The 21,079-nt window shown below is 48.6% G+C and overlaps 1 protein-coding gene across 1 annotated transcript in view; it reads right to left on the reverse strand.

Moving 5' to 3' along the window:
- The window catches only part of LOC143298920 (uncharacterized), a 100,105-nt gene that overhangs the window by 2,211 nt on the left and 76,815 nt on the right, over positions 1-21,079 (reverse strand). The window contains exons 3-7 of the mRNA XM_076611954.1: positions 11,575-11,859; positions 7,398-7,627; positions 6,429-6,588; positions 4,068-4,247; positions 574-624 (exon numbers count right to left, since the gene is read on the reverse strand). Of these exons, the coding sequence (XP_076468069.1) occupies positions 574-624; positions 4,068-4,247; positions 6,429-6,588; positions 7,398-7,627; positions 11,575-11,859 (906 nt within the window). The remainder of the gene's footprint in view (positions 1-573; positions 625-4,067; positions 4,248-6,428; positions 6,589-7,397; positions 7,628-11,574; positions 11,860-21,079) is intronic.

Below are 21,079 nucleotides of genomic sequence, written 5' to 3' on the forward strand. Positions count from 1 at the left end.
CACCCATCCACCCCGCCCCAACACCCATCCACCCCGCCCCCAACCACCCCGCCCACAAACACCCATCCACCCCGCTCCCAACACCCATCCACCCCGCTCCCAAACCCCCAACACCCATCCACCCCGCTCCCAACACCCATCCACCCCGCTCCCAACACCCATCCACCCCGCTCCCAAACCCCCAACACCCATCCACCCCGCTCCCAACACCCATCCACCCAGCCCCCAACACCCACCCACCCCGCCCCCAAGACCCGTCCACTCCGCCCCCAAACCCCCAACACCCGTTCACCCCGCCCCCCAAACACCCCACCCCCAACACCCGTACTACCCGTCCACCCCACCTCCAACCTCCCCTGTCCACCACCCGCCCCCACTCCCCGCCTTCCTCCCGAAACACCCGTTCTCCCCATCCACCCCACCTCCAACCTCCCCCGTCCAACGCCCACCCTCCCTTGTCCACCCCGCCCCAAACTCCCCATCCAACCCACCAGCTACACCCCCCATCCCCCCCCGCCCCCCCCCCCCCCCCTCAACGTTGCCATCATTCCCTGGAGAGGTGCAGTCACTCACTGAGCTGGAAGGTGTCGTCCTCAGCCTGCTCCGACATGTCGGACTCGGTGCCTGCACACCATGCACAATGCTCGTCACACACTTTCACTGCCGTGCTGTGTCTACATCCGTCTGTGTGTGTCCGTGTGTGTGTGTGTGTGTGTGTGTGTGTGTGAGTGTGTGTGTGTGAGTGAGTGTGTGAGTGTGTGAGAGAGAGAATGCGAGTGAGAGAGAGAGAGTGTGTGTGTGTGAGTAAGAGAGAGTGAGAGTGAGAGTGAGAGAGAGACACTTTTGACACTTTGACACTTTGACATTTTTATTGTCATTACCTGTAATGGTCTATTGACAAGGGGGTGACGGGGATTAATTCTTAAATCCTCTTAAATGCAAAGCAACATTCTGCTTAACAGCATTTCATCACCAAACAAACAAACAAACAAAATCTCTAAATATAACTCTCTCACGATACATTAAGCAAGCGGAACACACACACACACACACACAAAGAAACTAATCAATCAAACTCGACCACCCATTCTAGGAGTGAAATAGTTCAATATATCAATTATCTACCTTACCAAATTAACATAAGAAAATAAAATTTACATATGGATATCCTCCTCATTTACTCTGGTGTGTTCTGATCATAGTGATTATGCCTTATTTTTTGTGCTTCTGAGATAAATTTAGCTACTGACTGTATGATATATTCATCATCAGACGATAAAACAGAAAAAACATGTCTTTTAGCTAGATGAGATGAAAAAAATGTACATTTTTCTCTTACTTTATCGTATAATTTACAATGAAACAAAAAATGTTTTTCGTCATCTACACTAGATGCACACAAAGGACATGGCAATTCTGTGGATGCTGCAGGTTGAAACCACAATTTATTTGCATTGAAACCAAATGTCCGTAGCCGAAATCTTGCATAATTTAACCTGTGCCACTTATCTGTGATGACTGTTAGATATTTTTCAGTATGAAATATACTTTTGAATGAGAAAAACCAACTATATTTCTCTTTGCTTTCCATATCTGAATGCCAATTTTGCTTAAAAGAACAAATCAATCTATCTCTAAATTCTGATATAAACTGCTGTTCATTTCCCACTTCCTGATACATCCACACAATTCCAAAACCGTGTTCAGACAAAACCTTTTTTACACTATAAGTCCAGTTTTCCTTTCCTAATTCCATTTGTAACAACATCATCTCGTAAGCCTGTCTGGGTAAACGTGATTGTGGAAGTTTCAATAATTTCAACCAATACTTAATGCATTTTACAAATGTTCTTATATACAAAGGATATCTGCCCGTTTCCCCATATAACATTGTGTTGGATGAATGAATTGGCACATTTAAAAAACGTTTAATTGCATAAGTATGTACTTTTTCCATCTGTGAATTTACCTTTAGTCCCCAAACTTCGGCTGCATATGTAAGTATAGGTTCAATCTGTGTATCGAACATTTTCCAAAACAAACAGTAATCAATAGACTTAAGCTTTTTTTAATGAATTCAATATTTCAATAACACCTTTCTTTGCTTTCCTGCAAGATTCTTCCCAAGCATAATTTAAGCTTAATTTTGTTGAGAATATCATTCCCAAATATTTATATGAATTTATAACTTTAACATCCTCATTTCCATAAAGCCATTTTTCGTGCACTGACAGATGTCCACCCATTCTAAATACAATGTTAGTTTTATCCATGTTCACTGTTAAACCCAAATAGTCTGCTTCTTCTTTCAATGCATTTAATTGGTTCTGTAAACCCCTAACAGTTCCAGACAAAAGAACAACGTCATCTGCAAATAACAGTAAAAATATCTCGATTGCTCCCGGAATTAATTGAATTCCATGTCTTCCTTTTCTCGACAATTCTGTTGCTAATTCGTTAATAAAAAAGGAGAACATTTGTGGGCTCAAAAGACAACCTTGCTTTACCCCATTTGGGCAATCAAAATATTCTGAATATATACCTTTCTCACGTACGCATGCAAGCACTGACTTATAAAGAGTGAGAGAGAGAGAGAGAGAGAGAGAGAAAGAGACAGAGAATGAGAGACAGAGGGAAAGAGAGAATGTGTGTGAGAGAGAGAGAGAGAGAGAGAGAGAGAGAGAGAGAGAGAGAGAGAGGGAGAGAGAGAGAAGGTGGGGAGAATGTGAGAGTGAGTGAGTGAGAATGAGACAGAGAAAGAGAGGGAGAGAGAGTGTGCGTGTGCGAGTGTGTATGCGTGTGCGTGCATTCATATGCATGCACGTGATGTAGGCCAATCCGTGCACGTGCCAATGTGCACACACTCAGTCTACCACCCCTACGTTCAGGACATGTCAATGACATGTGCGCCAAAATTATACTGATAACAGCAGAACCCGCTATACATTTGAGTTTTCAAGATGTCAAAGGCTGTGTGGCGTGACACATTATACGCTACACAATTGCTTAGGAGAGAATAAAATGAGGAAAAAAATGGAGAAAAACAAAAAATAGCAGACGCCTAACCCTCAGAAAAACCCAACGCATTGGTCAGGCCTTGAAAAGCTACAATGTATCATTGACAATCAGAAAACTGATCCGAGCTAAGGTGTGCATCAACAGCACAGTTACACCAGCCGCCGTGACGAAGTGGTTAGCGTTGCGGACTGACGGCTGGGAGGACACGGGTTCGAATCCCAGCGGAGGTGGGTTTTTCGGCCCGTGGCCGGCTCCTACCCAGAGCTGAGTGTGCTGTGGGCTTAAATGGGGAGACTGGGATCACACAGTCGAGTGTCATCCACTTCAAGGATGCGTCTTTGGGTGTGTTGCTATAATTACCTGATCAACATTGCAAGTGTCCGTATCTCTCGGGCCTGATTAACGCCGGGATATCATTATGACAGGAAGCGTAGAGTGCAGCCTTGTCACGCAGTCCCAAACCAAAATGGACCCCCATAGCAACATCGTCATCGTCATCCTCCTCCATCATCAATACAAACAAAACAGTCTCAAAGTCTGTGGCCTTTCATGTCCTGCTCTCATGGTGACCTCAGTTTCGATACCCCTCCACTTCTGTGCTTGGGGTGAGTCCTGGCAATGTCTTCAGTGTCAGCAGATTCATGGAGGGCTGTTGTTGGGGGGATGTGGTGGCGGTCTCCACTCTGGGGGGGAACGCTCACTCAGTCTGGCTCCACGATTGTCGTTAGTAGGGGGCTTAGTAGGTGGTGTCCTAAGTACGTTGAATCAGAACAGGCACCACTGAACACCATCGAAGTGACTCAGCAGCAGTGCAGGGTCTCCTCTGGTGTGTGGCCTCCTGGCGACCTAACATCAATGGTTCCCTGTGGACTGCCGACACTGGAACTGTGACGGATGAACCCGGGTGTGGCCGTGTATGGGGGAATCTAAATGAGCGGTGTGGGAGTAATGCCACTGAAACGGCGCAGATGATGGGGCAGAAAAAACAACAACAACAAAAAACCCCAGCACAGTTACAATCCATTGCATGCTGCAGGCAAGCCACAGACCCATGTGCCTGATGGTGTCAGAGTAGTCAAACATGGTCCGCCCAGGTCCGTAGTTCCGACGTGAGAAGGTGGGGCGGGTGGTGAGGGCATGAGTGAGGGTGGGGGGCGGGGGCGTGGCCAGGGACGTCTGACACTCCAGCGTCCCGCGAGGTGGCGCCACCTGTCCGCCTCTGGGTACAACTGAAACAGCGTCAGCTTGGCTGTAATCATGACTGTCACTGAAATACAGCAACAAAATCTAAATGCGATTGTTGCCACTGCAAAAGCATTAACTGTGACCGTGTCAATTACCACTGAAACAGCTTTTCAACGAACAGTTAACGCGACAATGAAACAGTCAGCGACTGATACTGCTCAGTGCTATAACAAACACAGATTTTATTGTAAACTTATCACCTCTGTCAAAACTGAATTACTGAACCAACATTTATAAACCTTAACTTTTTGTGTGTGTTCAACAACAGCGAAATACTTCGTTCCAATATTAACACTATCTAATATAGGCCTGTTGTAAATTGACGAACCGCAGAGGTTTCAGTTTCAGTTTCAGTCTCTCCGTCAAGCAGGCGTCACTGCGTTCGGACAAATCCATATACGCTACACCACATCTGCTAGGCAGATGCCTGGCCAGCAGCACAACCAAACACGCTTTGTCAGGCCTTGAGTGCATGCTTATCAGAATATTTGTGTACCTATCCGAGTGGATTTCTTCCGAGCAATGAGCAGGTAACCTTGACATTGAAAACTACTTGTGTCGCAGACATCGTGAGCCGTAAGGAAGAGAGGAACTGACATTTCCAACAAACCATGGCAATGCACGTTGGAAACCAAGTACACCATTCGCAAGCTACTGATGAGCGCTCACGAACCACCCAAAGCCCTGTCCTGTCTCACTGATCCTGTCCTGTCTCACTGATCCTGTCCTGTCTTGTCTCACTGATCTGTCCTGTCTCACTGATCTGTCCTGTCTTGTCTCACTGACCCTGTCCTGTCTCACTGACCCTGACCCTGTCCTGTCTCACTGACCCTGTCCTGTCTCACTGTCCCAGGTAGGACAGCAAAACCCTGTCCTGTCTCACTGACCCTGTCCTGTCTCACTGACCCTGTCCTGTCTCACTGTCCCAGGTAGGACAGCAAAACCCTGTCCTGTCTCACTGACCCTGTCCTGTCTCACTGATCCTGTCCTGTCTCACTGACCCTGTCCTGTCTTACTGACCCTGCCCCTGTCCTGTCTCACTGACCCTGTCCTGTCTCACTGATCCTGCCCTGTCTTACTGTCCCTGCCCCTGTCCTGTCTCACTGACCCTGTCCTGTCTCACTGATCCTGCCCTGTCTCACTGACCCTGCCCTGTCTCACTGACCCTGTCCTGTCTCACTGACCCTGTCCTGTCTCACTGACCCTGTCCTGTCTCACTGACCCTGACCCTGTCCTGTCTCACTGACCCTGTCCTGTCTCACTGACCCTGACCCTGTCCTGTCTCACTGACCCTGTCCTGTCTCACTGACCCTGTCCTGTCTCACTGACCCTGTCCTGTCTCACTGACCCTGACCCTGTCCTGTCTCACTGACCCTGTCCTGTCTCACTGACCCTGACCCTGCCCTGTCTCACTGACCCTGACCCTGCCCTGTCTCACTGACCCTGTCCTGTCTCACTGACCCTGACCCTGCCCTGTCTCACTGACCCTGACCCTGCCCTGTCTCACTGACCCTGTCCTGTCTCACTGACCCTGACCCTGCCCTGTCTCACTGACCCTGCCCTGTCTTACTGTCCCTGCCCCTGCCCTGTCTCACTGACCCTGTCCTGTCTCACTGACCCTGACCCTGCCCTGTCTCACTGACCCTGACCCTGCCCTGTCTCACTGACCCTGTCCTGTCTCACTGACCCTGTCCTGTCTCACTGATCCTGCCCTGTCTTACTGTCCCTGCCCCTGTCCTGTCTCACTGACCCTGTCCTGTCTCACTGATCCTGCCCTGTCTCACTGACCCTGTCCTGTCTCACTGACCCTGTCCTGTCTCACTGACCCTGTCCTGTCTCACTGACCCTGTCCCTGTCCTGTCTCACTGACCCTGACCCTGTCCTGTCTCACTGACCCTGACCCTGTCCTGTCTCACTGACCCTGTCCTGTCTCACTGACCCTGTCCTGTCTCACTGACCCTGACCCTGTCCTGTCTCACTGACCCTGACCCTGTCCTGTCTCACTGACCCTGACCCTGTCCTGTCTCACTGACCCTGACCCTGTCCGGTCTCACTGACCCTGTCCTGTCTCACTGACCCTGTCCTGTCTCACTGACCCTGTCCTGTCTCACTGACCCTGACCCTGTCCTGTCTCACTGACCCTGACCCTGTCCTGTCTCACTGACCCAGGTAAGACAGCAGAAAGCGGGAGCTGTCCCCAGAGCCACCCAGCAGCCAGCTGGTGACGCGGACGTCGCCGCACGATGTGATGGGGATGTTGACATCGCTCAGGTCGCAGAACTCCCTCACGATGCGCTGCTTCGTCCGGCAGTCCCTGTAGTCCACCTGTTGGACACCCACCTACGTCAGTCAGGCGGACATTGCGGGAATGGATCATGACTGCTTATATATGTGAAGTTCATGCTAAGGTTTTGAACTGTGACGGGTAAAAAACAAATATTTTTTTTTAAAGAAAGAAAGAAAAGAAAGAAAAAAAGACCCCTACCCACCCCCAACCAGACCTCTCCCACCTGCCCCGATTTTCCTCGACCAACTCTCCAGACATCACACAGACACAGTGAATGAATGAATGAATAAATGAATGATATGGATACTTATATAGCGCCTATCCTCGGTCGGAGACCACGTTCTAAGTGCTTTACAAACACCGGGTCATTTGCAAAAACAGGCTGCCTACCTGAGTAGAACCGACAGACGACTGCCATGGGGCCGCTCATGATTCGTTTCCCGTGTCATTCAATCAAATTTCAGGCACGCACACATACACTTACACATTTAACATTTTACGTGTATGTCCGTTCCGTTTATTTACCCCTTCATGGAGGCAGCCATACTACGTTTTTGGGGGGTGTGCATGCTGGGTATGTTCTTGTTTCTATAACCCATGAACGCTGACATGGATTACAGGATCTTTAACCTGCGTACTGTTTGATCTTCTGCGTGCGTGTACATACTAAGGGGGTTTCAGGCACTAGCAGGTTTGCACATGTTGAACTGGGAGATCGGAAAAATCTCTACCCTTTACCCACCAGGTACCGTCACTGAGATTCGAACCTGGGAACCTCAGATTCAAAGTCTAACGCTTTAAGCACTCTGCTATTACGCCCACCATCAGTCATCACACAGACACTGACCCTCAAGAAGTGCGAGGCCCTGCAGTTTCGCGCCTGCCACCTGCTGTACGCCATGTGCACCATCACGTGCACCACGTCACCCGGGTCACGTGACGCCAGCAGCCAATCACACTGACGGTCTCTGTTGGAGGGTTTGCCTTCGTGGACAGGGAACCCTGGGCTCATGAGCAGCCCGAAGGGTGCAGTTAGGTTGGCGGCACGTGGCAGACACTGGCTCTGCACCACGTCGTCTGCACAGGAGACACACAAGTCTTCACGTGATGTTTTCCCCTCCATCCACTGTGCCCACAAACATCCATGACAACCACATGAAACAAAGGCGTGGAGTGAACGTTCTGTACATCATTGCATCTGACGAACAGAAAACGAAAGATCCGGCTACACATTTCCATTTCATTCACTACTGGTATTGGAAACAAACTGAAAGCCGGAATGGTCTTGGCTTGTTGGTTTAACTCTCTCCATACGAACGGCGAAAGAGACGACGTTAAGAGCGTTTCACCCCATTTACCACCATCAAAATATTGCAAGCGGAAGGCTCTTATACTGAAGAGGCGAATGTTGACAAAGAATACCACAATTCTGACGACGGAAGCTAAAGGTTGGGTCATTGAGACACCCACTGGACACCCGAGGGGTCTGTGTAGAGAAGAGAGGACTGGCCGTACTGAGTGAGTTAAACAGTATTTTCTTTGAAAGGCCTTGGGTTGTTAGAATCAATGTCTGACTAGGAACACAACTACATTCTGGTCCTGCTAATTTTTGACTCACTTGTGTAAACAAAGTGAGTCTATGTTTTAACCCGGTGTTCGGTTGTCTGTGTGTGTGTGTGTGTGTGTGTGTGTGTGTGTGTGTGTGTGTGTGTGTGTCGTGTGTCAGTGTGTCTGTGTGTCCGTGCAAACTTTAACATTGACATTTTCTCTGCAAATACTTTGTCAGTTGACACCAAATTTGGCATAAAAATAGGAAAAATTCAGTTCTTTCCAGTCATCTTGTTTAAAACAATATTGCACCTCTGGGATGGGCACAAAAAATAAAAAAAGAAGCCTAATTATATGCAAACTGCATTTACTGTTTGTCACACACTCCAGAAATCTGGGCAAGCCCAAAAGTCAGGAGACGTGGACTTTTAGTGTCGACACCGCGCAACACACACTCCCAAGAAGGACGCAGAAATCCGTGTACGATTTTACAACTTTTATTCACACAATCACACACATATGGGTACAGGACCTACTTCCTAAGCTATCCCCAAACCCAAACCCTCGCCCCCACCTAACTCCAAACCACCCCTCCTTAACCCACCTTTAACCCCCACCGGGACAAAATCAAGAAACGAAAGAAAAACGAACCAAACACATACACACTCGCACATTCACTGCACAAGCGGCAACGTTCATTTAACTCATCTGTCACTCGTTGACGGACTGAAAAATCCCTGCTCCAGGCTGAGAGTCGAACGCTGACTACAATATCTCCCCCGACGTCCAGCTCACCCACAGAGCACCCCACCAGATGAGTCCGGGAGGTCGCGGCAAGCAGGGCAGGCTGCGGTCGAAGGTCGACGCCGAGGGACGATCTGGATCCCCAGGGTGCGACCCCAGGGTGCGACCCCAGGGTTTCGTGTCAGCGCTCGGCTCAGGTGGAAGACCCCGAGGGGCGACCTCGGAGCTGGGACAGCAGAGCAGTCGATTTGCCGCTACTTGACAAACAAGCAAGCTGGGGACGGGGATAACCCCCTGTCAGTACCAGTCCATAACCGCATAACCCTATGCGCGTTGGGCGACCTAAGAAGCCACAGTTTGTGCTCTCATTCATCCAACAAGCACTCTAAGGCAAAATAATGAATAACCACTGTCATACATCAATCGCACGACAACATGCATGCCTGGAAGTGAGGGGTCCGGAACCTGCCAGGGTACCGGCCGTCGCCCTACTTATACGGTGGCACAGGTCAACCCAAGACTCGAACCCCAAACCTTGTGCCGCGCATCCTGAAGCACGCTCCCACAGCGCTACGCTGCCAGAATCGAAGGCCCAATCAAGGTAACCTCCCTTGCACAAGCAGACATATTGGAACAGAACATTCAAAAAGGAAAAATTATGATAGCGTCAGCACATGGCTGCCAAAGCCATTCGGATCACAAGCAGAGCAATTAAAGTGAACAAATCAATACACAAACTCTTCCAGTGCTCGGTCCATACAGGGAGAGAACTCAGTAACCTATTATTGCCACAATAGCTTACACGGAATACACTATCTTCTGACACGCTGCTAACAGCGGCCACTTACGCAGGTTTAAGGACCTATCGAAACACAGTATTTCCCCCAACGTCTCCCTCACATTCCCAATACTAACATCAGCTTGTAAGCTTTACATATCCAACGTACACTCTGTCGAACAAATTACGGAGATTATACTATCCCCTCACACTCCCTCACAAGTGTATTAATATAAACTCAACCCCGTAACTCACGGAATGATAATTATAACACTGGACCGTTACACGACAGTCTGTAACATCAGGTAATCGTAACAGTTTCATAAAGTGACCCCAGCCACTGTCCAACCCACAGACCTCCCAAAAGTGGAAAAGACAACTAAAGACACTCGAAACAGTTACCGCCTGATACAAGGTTACCTCACGACAGCTTGTGATGGGCGAAGGTGGTGACTTGGGTGGGACCTTCAGCCGGGCACTGCAGCCTCTGTTCACCGGCTTGCTAAAAATCAGGCAGAGGTTCTGGCTGGCCAAGAATTCCTCTCCATCAGCCTTCCGGGCCTCTGCCACAAGGTCCGCGCTCTCTGACGTCTCAGAGCCAAGTCACACCTAATCACAGTCAGCTGCAGCCAGGTAAACGGCAGGTGAGCGCGAGTTCTGCACTTGGCACGCTAACCGGCCAAAACACACATTGCACGCACTGCACTGCAGTTGCAGTCATGCCAATGTGACAAGAGCCCTCTCGCTCCTACAGAGCGGTGTGTGCACGTGCTGCACAACTCTTACACAGGTAAAACGAGTGTGCATACACACGCTTTTACCAAACCAAGAACATGTCAGAAAACATGATCTAGAGAAACTGGGATTCGAACTCCCAACCATCGGAACTAACACCACTTTCACCGGCCACTGAGCCATACTAAATCGCTCGCACTTCCGCCTATACTTCCGCAGCAACGAAAGGTTGGGCTGATCCGTGACACTGTTATATTTATATTTTTTGTATTCTCTAAACTTGGCACTTTGACCTCTTATTCTGACACAACAACAAGAGGAGTCATTATTATCATTTTTTGTTCAAACGGGAACTTCTTTTGCTAAGCATGGAATTTTTATTTATTTTGCAAACGTTTTGGTGCAGATAGTAAAAAAAGGGGAAATTACTCTGTAATTAATGCTAGGGGACTTAATTTGCTTTAAACTGATCTTTCTCATCTTAAACATTACATTTTGAAATTATGCTCAATACATAAAAAGCTTGGATTTTTTTGATTTTTTTTTTACGTGTATCACAAGTGAGTCTTGAAGGCCTTGCCTCTCTTTTTTTTTTTTTTTTCGCTTAGTACTTCCAACAGCCTGCACACAAACAATTCTAAAAGGTACAAAATGATGAAGCGGGGAAGTTCCTTATTTCTGAAGCCCCCAATCTGTTCACGCACCAAGTTTGATATGGGCACACACCAACACCAGCAAAAGGGATCAGTGTCCCAACGCAGTGTGCAACGAGTCAGCAATGTGACCAGGGTGTTTTACTTCAGACTGAAAATTGTTTTGATTTTAAACACTTTACACAAAAGGCGGACGAGAACTGAAAAAAACGCGAAGTCGATGGTTGTATTTGATGAACACACACACACACACACACACACACACACACACACACACGCTCGCACATACAGCCAACTGACGGGGCACTCACACAGAGACACACAGACATACACATACACACCATCCCCACACCCACCCCCACACAAACACGCACACACAAATACACACAGACACACACACAAACACACGCACAGAAACACACACACACACACACACACACACACACACACACAAACACTAACACACAAACACACACACACACACACAAACACAAACACACAACCCCCCCCCCCAAACCCCCCACCCACCCATCCACCATCACCCCTAAAAACCTGACGACACTGACGGGGCAGGCAGACGAAGTCCACAAAGACGTGACGGAGCTCGGGATGGGCCTGGTGGCGGCAGTACATGGACAGAGGCCTCAGCATCCTCAGCCCCCGGGCGTCGCAGTCCCCGCGGCCCTCGCACAGGCTGTACAGCATCAGGAAGGTGGCCAGTGCACACGGCTCCTCGCCCCCCTGACCACACGTCACGTTTCGCACGTGCAGCACGGAGCCCCCGGGACAGCGGAGGCCCCGGGTCACGTTGCTGCACAGGTTGGCCACACAAGGGGGCGCTGCCGTGGGGGCTGTGGATCCGACAGACAGACAAACAGACAGAGCGGTGGTTGTCAGTGGTGTTTAAATAATAATAATAATAATAATAATGAACATTTATATTGCGCCCTTTCTCTCTTAAGAGCTCAGGGCGCTTTGCATGAAATAAAAAAAACATTACAAATTACATGAATCATTCATGACCACTCTTTCTCAACACCCCCCACCCCCCCACACACTCTCCCTTTCCCACTCTTCATACATCCAAAATGAGCTGACATGGGTGGTGTTGGAGAACAAGGAAGCTGAGAGTGCGTACAGATCGGTTTTAAAAAGATGAATTTTTAATGATGAGCGAAAAGCAGAGACAGAATCAGATACACGGATATGATGAGGAAGGTTGTTCCAGATGTGAGGAGCAGCAAAGAAGAAAGAACGTTCACCAAAGGTTCCTGTATTGGCACGACTGCTCATCATATCTGTAGAAAAACCCACTTCGATAGAAAAAAAAAAAAAAAATGCACACAGAAAAAATACACAAAAAATGTGTGGCGCTATCAATGTAGCGACGCGCTCTCCCTGGGTACAGCCCGAATTTCAAACAGAGAAACATGTTGAAAAAAAAGAAAAAAAAAAAAAAAAGAGAAGAAAAAAAAAAAAAAAAGAAAAAGAGAAATACAAACATAAATACACATCGTTCAGGGGCCTAGCAGGGCTGAAAACTCTCGTTCAAAAAAAAAAAAAAAAAAAAAAAGCACTACAAACTGAATCCCTTGAAACTCTTAAAGAAAAAACAACAACATAGAACAGCCAACGAGCCACAAGCACAGCTACATTCATGCACATAAACCTTGGACAGTGTGACAAAACCTTCCACTGACAGCCCACTGGCTTTCCTGAATCATCAGAGAAAAAGCAAGCACCGGCCGGTCTGCGACAGGCCGGCCTCACCAGAGCTGTTGAGCTCCATCAAAACGCCAGCTGAAAGTCAACCCGTGTGAGGCACGTAAAAGAACTTCAGGCAACGATCAACTGTCGAAAAAAACACACCTTCGATGTCTCTGTACTGCGGGCTTTGAACTCTTCACATCTACATCAGTGACCATGCCGCTCCACTATTTGGGTATTTTTCAGTTAATCCATTATATATATATACTTGCATTCGGAACGGAAAGTAATTTCCCCCCCGAGTTTTAATATCAAATTGTCACTCATCTTTGATGACGCTAATGTTCATTGCTGGAAGGAAAGCAGGGTGCACACATGGTATATTTACATAGAGAGAGAGAGGGGGGGAGGGGGTAGGGGGAAGGGAATGTAAGAAAGGGAGGACAGGGAGGAGAAAGAGAGTGGGCAGAGAGCGAGAGAATGAGGGAGGAAGAAGAAGGGTGGTTAGAAACTGAGAGGGGGGGGGGGCCTAGAGGGAGGAGGATGGGGAATGGAGAGAGAGGATGGAGGGTGAAAGAGGAGGAGGAGGAGGGGGGGGAGCGAAAGAGGGAGGAAGAGAGGGGGAGAGAGAGAGATGGGTGGAGGGAGGGAGAGAGAAAGGGGAGATGGGGGTAAGGAGAGAGAGAAAGAGAGAGGGAGGGAGAGAGGGAGGGAGGGAGAGAGAGAGGGAGGGAGAGAGGGAGGGAGAGAGAGAGGGAGGGAGAGAGGGAGGGAGAGAGAGAGAGAGAGAGGGAGGGAGAGAGGGAGGGAGGGAGGGAGAGAGGGAGGGAGGGAGGGAGGGAGAGAGAGAGGGAGAGAGAGAGGGAGAGAGGGAGAGAGAGATGGGTGGAGGGAGGGAGAGAGAAAGGGGAGATGGGGGTAAGGAGAGAGAGAAAGAGAGAGGGAGAGAGGGAGGGAGAGAGGGAGGGAGAGAGAGAGGGAGAGAGGGAGGGAGAGAGAGAGGGAGGGAGAGAGGGAGGGAGGGAGGGAGAGAGAGAGGGAGAGAGGGAGGGAGAGAGAGAGGGAGGGAGAGAGGGAGGGAGAGAGAGAGGGAGAGAGAGAGGGAGAGAGAGAGGGAGGGAGAGAGGGAGGGAGAGAGGGAGGGAGAGAGAGAGAGGGAGGGAGAGAGGGAGGGAGAGAGAGAGGGAGGACAGAAAGGGGAGGGAGGGGATAGAGAGGGTGGCATAACTAAAGACAGGGAGGGAGACGACTCCAGATCCAATTTTCATTCCATTAAAACCAGTCCTTTCCTTTCCCACCCTCTGTCTTCATCTCCTCTCTGTCTCTCTCTCTCTCTGCCCACCCGTTATAATAACCCTCGGTAACTACATCAAGACAGTTAGCTGCATTCTGTCTGGCGAATTTCCCACCACACTCACTGAAGTGTACAAATCTTACATCAGTGTCATGGGGGGCTGTTGTTGGAGGGACGTAGTGGCGGTCTCCACTCCGCTCAGTCTGGCTCCACGACTAAGCCATTATTGTCGTTAGTAGGGGGCTTAGTAGGTGGTGTCCTAAGTACGTTAAATCAGAGCAGGCGCCACTGAACATCACCGAAGTGACTCAGCAGCAGTGCAGGGTCTCCTCTGATGTGTGGCTTCCTGGCGACCTAACATCGATGGTTCCCTGCGGACTGCCGACGCTGGGAGTGAGACAGACGAACCCGGGTGTGGCTGAATGAGCGGCGTGGGAGTAATGCCATTGAAACGGTGCCGATGACGGGGCAGAACAAAAAACATGTTATATCAGTGACCACTGGCACAAAACGAGGCGCGGCACGGGAAATCACAGGACGTTTAGCGGAGGATGGGTGGGTGGTGGGGGTCACCAGACTCCACACCGTCTCCTTCCCCATGACTCCACAGCTGTCTTCCCCCAGCCCAGGCCCTGCCAGACAAACGTTGATCGTACCCTGCCGCCAAGAGCGCACTAATGTGAATCACACGCTCAGTGGAACAGTCAATTCAGCTTAGTAAGTGTGAGCTGGTGAAGCAAACACATACACACTGAAACATACATATAAAACTTCAGAGAGAGTATCACAGACACACAGACACAGACACACAAACTACACTACACACACACACACACACACACTACACACACACACACACACACACACACACACATACTGCCGCATGACAATCTGACAGCACACTCTTTATTGCAGGCCGCTTCATCACACAACTACCACCACCATCACCACCATTGTTGGTATGAAACACACACACACACACACACACACACACACACACACACACACACACACACACACACACACACACACACACACACACACACACACACACACACACACACACACACACACACACACACACACACACACACTGAAACACAAAAAAATAAAAATTCAATTATGGTGCTGACAGCCTCGCCGACCACTAAGGCCAACACTGAAAAACACACGCACATCAGTATTAAAGCTTCACAGCCACACAGACACAAACACAAACACACACCGTCAGACAGACAGACACACACACACCGTCAGACAGACACACACAGACAGACAGACAGACACACACACACACACACACACACACACACACACACACACACACACACACACACACACACACACACGAGCAATGGGGAAGTACACACTGTCAGCATACACACAAGCGGTCAAAGTAGACAACTCCCGGAACTGCATTAGCATCTCTAATGGCGGTGGAGTGACGGCAGGACAACGAACTGATGGATTATGCTGTCAATCCGCTGGACTGACTGACTGGGCTTCTGCAACAGGCAGGCTGCTTCGCCCCTAGCTCCTTGTGAATATTCATAAGACCCACGAGCTCCATCATTCTGAAGAGAGAGAGAGGTCTCTCGATCTGTAGAACCGTAAAATGGGTGTTGCCACTCATCAGTGTATTCATACTGAGCTCATGGTATGTATGCATGTCATGACGAATCTCTGATATCTAAAATAAGTTGTAACTAGGACGCTACCTTAGCTGAGGACAGAATTCCGCTGAGGTAGGCAGGTCGCTTCGGCATAATTATTTGGAAATGTCAATTATTTATTATTCAGTTTCCATTTTGTCTTCAAACACACACAGACACACACACACACACACACACGCGCGCGCGCGCGCACACACACGTGCGCGCGCGTACACGCACTGCACCCACACACACCGTGATAAGTACGCGCGCATGCATGCAAGTTCGTGCACACACACACGAGGAAAATGAGGAGGATGAGCTGAACGGAGATGATGGTTTCCACGCAACGAACAGCTCCGAGGAGTCGACAAGACACTGCCCAGGATTGCGGACAGACTAACACCAGATAACTAGATTCTCAGTGCGACGTATTATCAAGATCAAGACTTTGACATTCCCCGTAAATCTCAGCGGATGTAATCATACCGACCCAAACTGTGATCCAAGAGACAACTACACACAGAGGAACGGACAGACATGGACAGACAGACAGCAGGGTAAACACAAAGCTGTACACTGGTGGACTGATGTAGGAGTTACGGAGTTCCTTGCGAGACTAGAAAGGTATAGTTGCAATTTCTACTGTAATCTGTGTTTGTGTTATGATTTTCGATTTATGTTCGTATCTTGTTATGTACTACCCCCCTAATATTCCTTGCGGTCCCGGTACACTTGGTAATACAGACATATTCTATTCTATTCTGTTCTAGCACCATGTACGATGCAACCCTCCACTGACAACACAGGAAGCATTTTGTGCAAACATGCTGGATTTTATGTAAAGAGTCATATTTCAGCCAGTTTAAGAAAACAAATAATGCACTCCTGTATCTACACAAACAAACGTAGACACGTGAAGAGGGCAGAGAGGGTGGGGAAGGGATGAAGGGTGTGGGGGGAGAGCGAGACAGCGAGGGAGAGAGAGAGATGGGGTGAGTGGGGCAGGGGGGGAATTCACTTCTGATAGCAAGCACAGCGATTCTCTCTCTCTCTCCTTCCTCCTCAGCAACAAACCACAGCCCTGTGAGTCTGGCAGAGTTCCACCGCCACGGAGAGCCCAGAGAGCCGTGAAATCACTGGAGGGGGCTGGCGGGTGTGTGGGTGGGTGGGGGCAGGGCTTGGGGGGGGGTTACATTCACCCCCACACCCCCATCCCACCAACCACTTGCCCCTGCCGCCACCCCACACATCCCCCCCATCTCTACAGACGGCCACACAAACATCACACACCCAAAACGTTGCCAGAAGCGTCTATCACAAAGATCAGGTTCGCCCCCTTGTGGAGCCTCCAATGGACTCTTGGAGCGTTTAAAAAGATAATAAAAAAAAGAGAAAATATCCTCGACAACCCCTCAATAGTCTGTTTTCACATGACGTCAGCAAAACGGGGTATGAATGGGGGGCGGGGTATAGGGGAGCAGAGATGCGTTCAGCTTTTGGCAAACGTTGGTCACCACTTGTTCCTACATGGTTAACAGAACTACATGATGACGCGCAACGCAAAATGAATTCAATCACTGATATACACTGTGCGTTCGTTTAAACAATCCTTTGCTTGCAGCTGACACTGTCAGTAATACTGATTAAAGCTTACAACATCAACTGGTCCTGAAATCAAACACAGCCCTGAAATGCATACATGATGATTCCTGACACTGAGCTCCACACAGCCTCCACATCACGCTTCAGTGAAGAAAGCCGAGGACAGGACAACGGGAAGATACAATAGAATAGAATAGAACAGAATAGAATATGTCTTTATTACCAAGTGTACCGGGGTCACAAGGAATATTGGGGGTGGGGGGTGGGGGGGGGGGATAGTACATAACAAGGTACGAACATAAATCGAAAATCATACACAAAACACAAATACAATAGAAATTAGGATACATACAAGTGCATATCAAAATAAAAACTTGTGCATACTCACACATGCACGCACTGCAAACACACACACACACACACACACACACACACACGCACGACACACACCACGTACACACACACACACACACACACACACACACACACACACACACACACACACGTTTGGACAGAAGCCGCATATTACATGTGGATGGAGCTGATGACTAGATCTTCAGGTAAATGGTTGTTGATTGCACAATTCTATTTAATCATACTGGGTGCCACCATCACTCTTTCCTGTTCCACTGTCCGCCACTGGGTACTGTTGTGTGAGGGTCTACATCTGCTGGATCCTTCTTGGTGAAGGAATCAGGGGTGCTTCAAACTGCCAACAGTTTTGACAAAACGACTGCTTCATGAAAATGTAGGCTACCTTGAGGCATTCCACGTGTATCCTTTCCCCATGCTACTGCCGCTGGCGTGTCCCGTGATTTTCATTAGCACTGTAGCGCTTTGAATAAACTAAACACAAACAAGCGCTGACTCTACGGTGAGCATGGTGGGAGCTTGATCCGTTGAGGAATACAGTGTCCATTGTGGCTACGTTCCAACAGAGCGAATGCTACACCCCCCCCCCCACCCCCCCTATAGAGCATGTGTAAAAATATACGTAGTGTGTCTTCACAAGTGACTGAGAACGTTGATGTTTTTGACTTTTTTGCATTCATTATCAGTTGTTTCGCTTGTCAGTTTAACGACTTCTCTTTTACGAAGTCCTTTAAGTAATTTCCTGTAATTGTATATAGAATTTTTGTTTCAAATTTCATCCTCATTTCACCCTCATTTGCCCAGTTTCCCCCAACCCTCCATTCATTCACATCTCCCACCCCTTCTAACCGATAATACTCAAATGAATTCATAAATACTTTAACAAAATGTCTTCAATCACCGATATGTGTGACGGGACATTAAACAAAATTCCTCCTCGCATACGTAGTCAGCGTCCTTGTCTCAGCTTTAGAGAATGCGAACTGAAAAGAGGAGAAACGTGAGAAGAAGACGTATGGAGTGATGGCCTAGAGGTAACGCGTCCGCCTAGGAAGCGAGAAAATCTGAGCGCGCTGGTTCGAATCACGGCTCAGCCGCCGATATTTTCTCCCCCTCCACTAGACCTTGAGTGGTGGTCTGGACGCTAGTCATTCGGATGAGACGATAAAGCGAGGTCCCGTGTGCAGCACGCACTTAGCGCACGTAAAAGAACCCACGGCAACAAAAGGGTTGTTCCTGGCAAAATTCTGTAGAAAAATCCACTTCGATAGAAAAAAACAAACAAATGAAACTGCACGCAGGAAAAAAGAAAAAAAAAAAGAAAAAAAAGGGTAGCGCTGTAGTGTAGCGACGCGCTCTCCCTGAGGAGAGCAGCCCGAATTTCACACAGAGAAATCTGTTGTGATAAAAAGAAATACAAAATACAAAATATGTTGAACACCAGCCCGAGGAACACTTGTAGTCAGCTTTCTTCACAAATACTGACATGAAGTGAACGGAAATTTCCAGTGTGAAAGTTAATACATGGTCCCTATAGAACATAAACTAGCATAACAAAATAATGTGCTATGATAACTCACTACATGAGCGTTCCTATAGCAGTCAAGTAGCATTCCGTGGAAGTGCATTTGTCTGCAACACTTTACCCCTTGGCCCAACTCCTTTTGATGTTTCCTGCTCAGCAAATGGAAGGTGCAGATGTTGGGAAACATATCTCTGTGCTTGGGACTCAATGTCTAGATGCACTTTAGCGTGGTAAAAACAATATAGATTTAACACTGCTGATGCAATGTTTACATATCCCCCCCCCCCCCCCACCAATCCACCCAAATTTCCCCTCCTGTTGCACTTATAAAGACAGCGCTGATGAGATATTTATCAGAAAGCGTAGTTTGTATTCTCTTGATGCAAATGGATAACACATGGATCTCATGGCTGATGAGGAGTTTATATGTGACAGCGATGTCAGGGACTGATGGATTATGATGTCATAATGGACTGCAGTGGGCCAACTTCCTTTTCCCACCCCACCGTGCATGTTGATAGGGCCTCGTACATGCTCTGCCTTCTTCTTCTGCGTTCACTCGTATGCACACGAGTGGGCTTTTACGTGTATGACCGTTTTTACCCCGCCATGTAGGCAGCCATACTCCGTTTTCGGGGGTGTGCATGCTGGGTATGTTCTTGTTTCCATAACCCACCGAACGCTGGCATGGATTACAGGATCTTTAACGTGCGTATTTGATCTTCTGCTTGCATATACACACGAAGGGGGTTCAGGCACTAGCAGGTCTGCACATATGTTGACCTGGGAGATCGTAAAAATCTCCACCCTTTACCCACCAGGCTCCGTCACCGTGATTCGAACCCGGGACCCCCAGATTAACAGTCAAACGCTCTAACCACTCGGCTATTGCGCCCGTCGCTCTGCCTTCTGAGAACCCTGAACCACCACGCCTCATCTGGACCAAGCACGTTGCCGCTGACTGGTCTTCTCAGTGGCAGAACTAGCACTGGAAGGGGTGGGGGTGGAGGTGGGGATGAGGGGGATAATGTTCACCCTACCCCTCCCCACTCCTCATCTCCCCACAGAACACAGACATGCATGCAGGTGAGGGGAGGGGAGGGTGGGGTGATGACACTGGTCTGGGAAAGAAAGACAGGGCAGGAAGGCGAGGAGTTAGGACCCTTGAATTTGGAGCATGGCAAAGTAAAAATTCAACGAATATACTAATGAAACAGTTACAGACGGTGCGATAACATTTTGAGCTTCGGTCAAAAGACAAAACAAAAATCTGACAGAATGACCGGCAGACAGATGGCTACATGTAAGTGGTTAAATGTATGTGGTTAATCAGAGGAGAGAGTGAGTGTGATGACATATTTTTTACACCCTCTATCATTTCTGGCGTTTTGGAGGACGGGGGAAAAAAACACACACCACCAGCATATGTAACAAAATATGCAAAGCCACGCACATCAGCCAAACTCATCGATTCTGTTAACAGATGAATTAACTTCCATTCATGCAGTTTTCTGCCGCTCTGCCTACAGACCGCTGAAGGCACGTCACAAGCACGATGACCCATACACCCTTCCGCAATGCCTCAGAACCAAGACACACCGTTCCCAGACATCATTCTAAAGGACACTTCACACACCACACACATCTGCTCATTTTGTTCCAGCCGAGATACTGATCTCTCCACCACCCCATGCCCGAATTTCCCGACGGTGAAAAAAAAAAAAAGGATCGCACTTAAAAATCGTTATATATTACTTCTATTCCATGGCCTGTCATGTCACAGTTTTACGGAAATCCAGTGATCACAATGACTTGCTACTTTTTGCCCCACTTGCCAATGGTGAAAATTTCTTTAAAACTGGCCTGGATCCGGTTTACCACCAAACCCCAACCGATCTGTCCTTGACCTTCAGTGG

Source organism: Babylonia areolata, chromosome 2 (genome assembly GCF_041734735.1).
Source record: "Babylonia areolata isolate BAREFJ2019XMU chromosome 2, ASM4173473v1, whole genome shotgun sequence".
Lineage (NCBI taxonomy): Eukaryota > Metazoa > Mollusca > Gastropoda > Neogastropoda > Buccinidae > Babylonia > Babylonia areolata.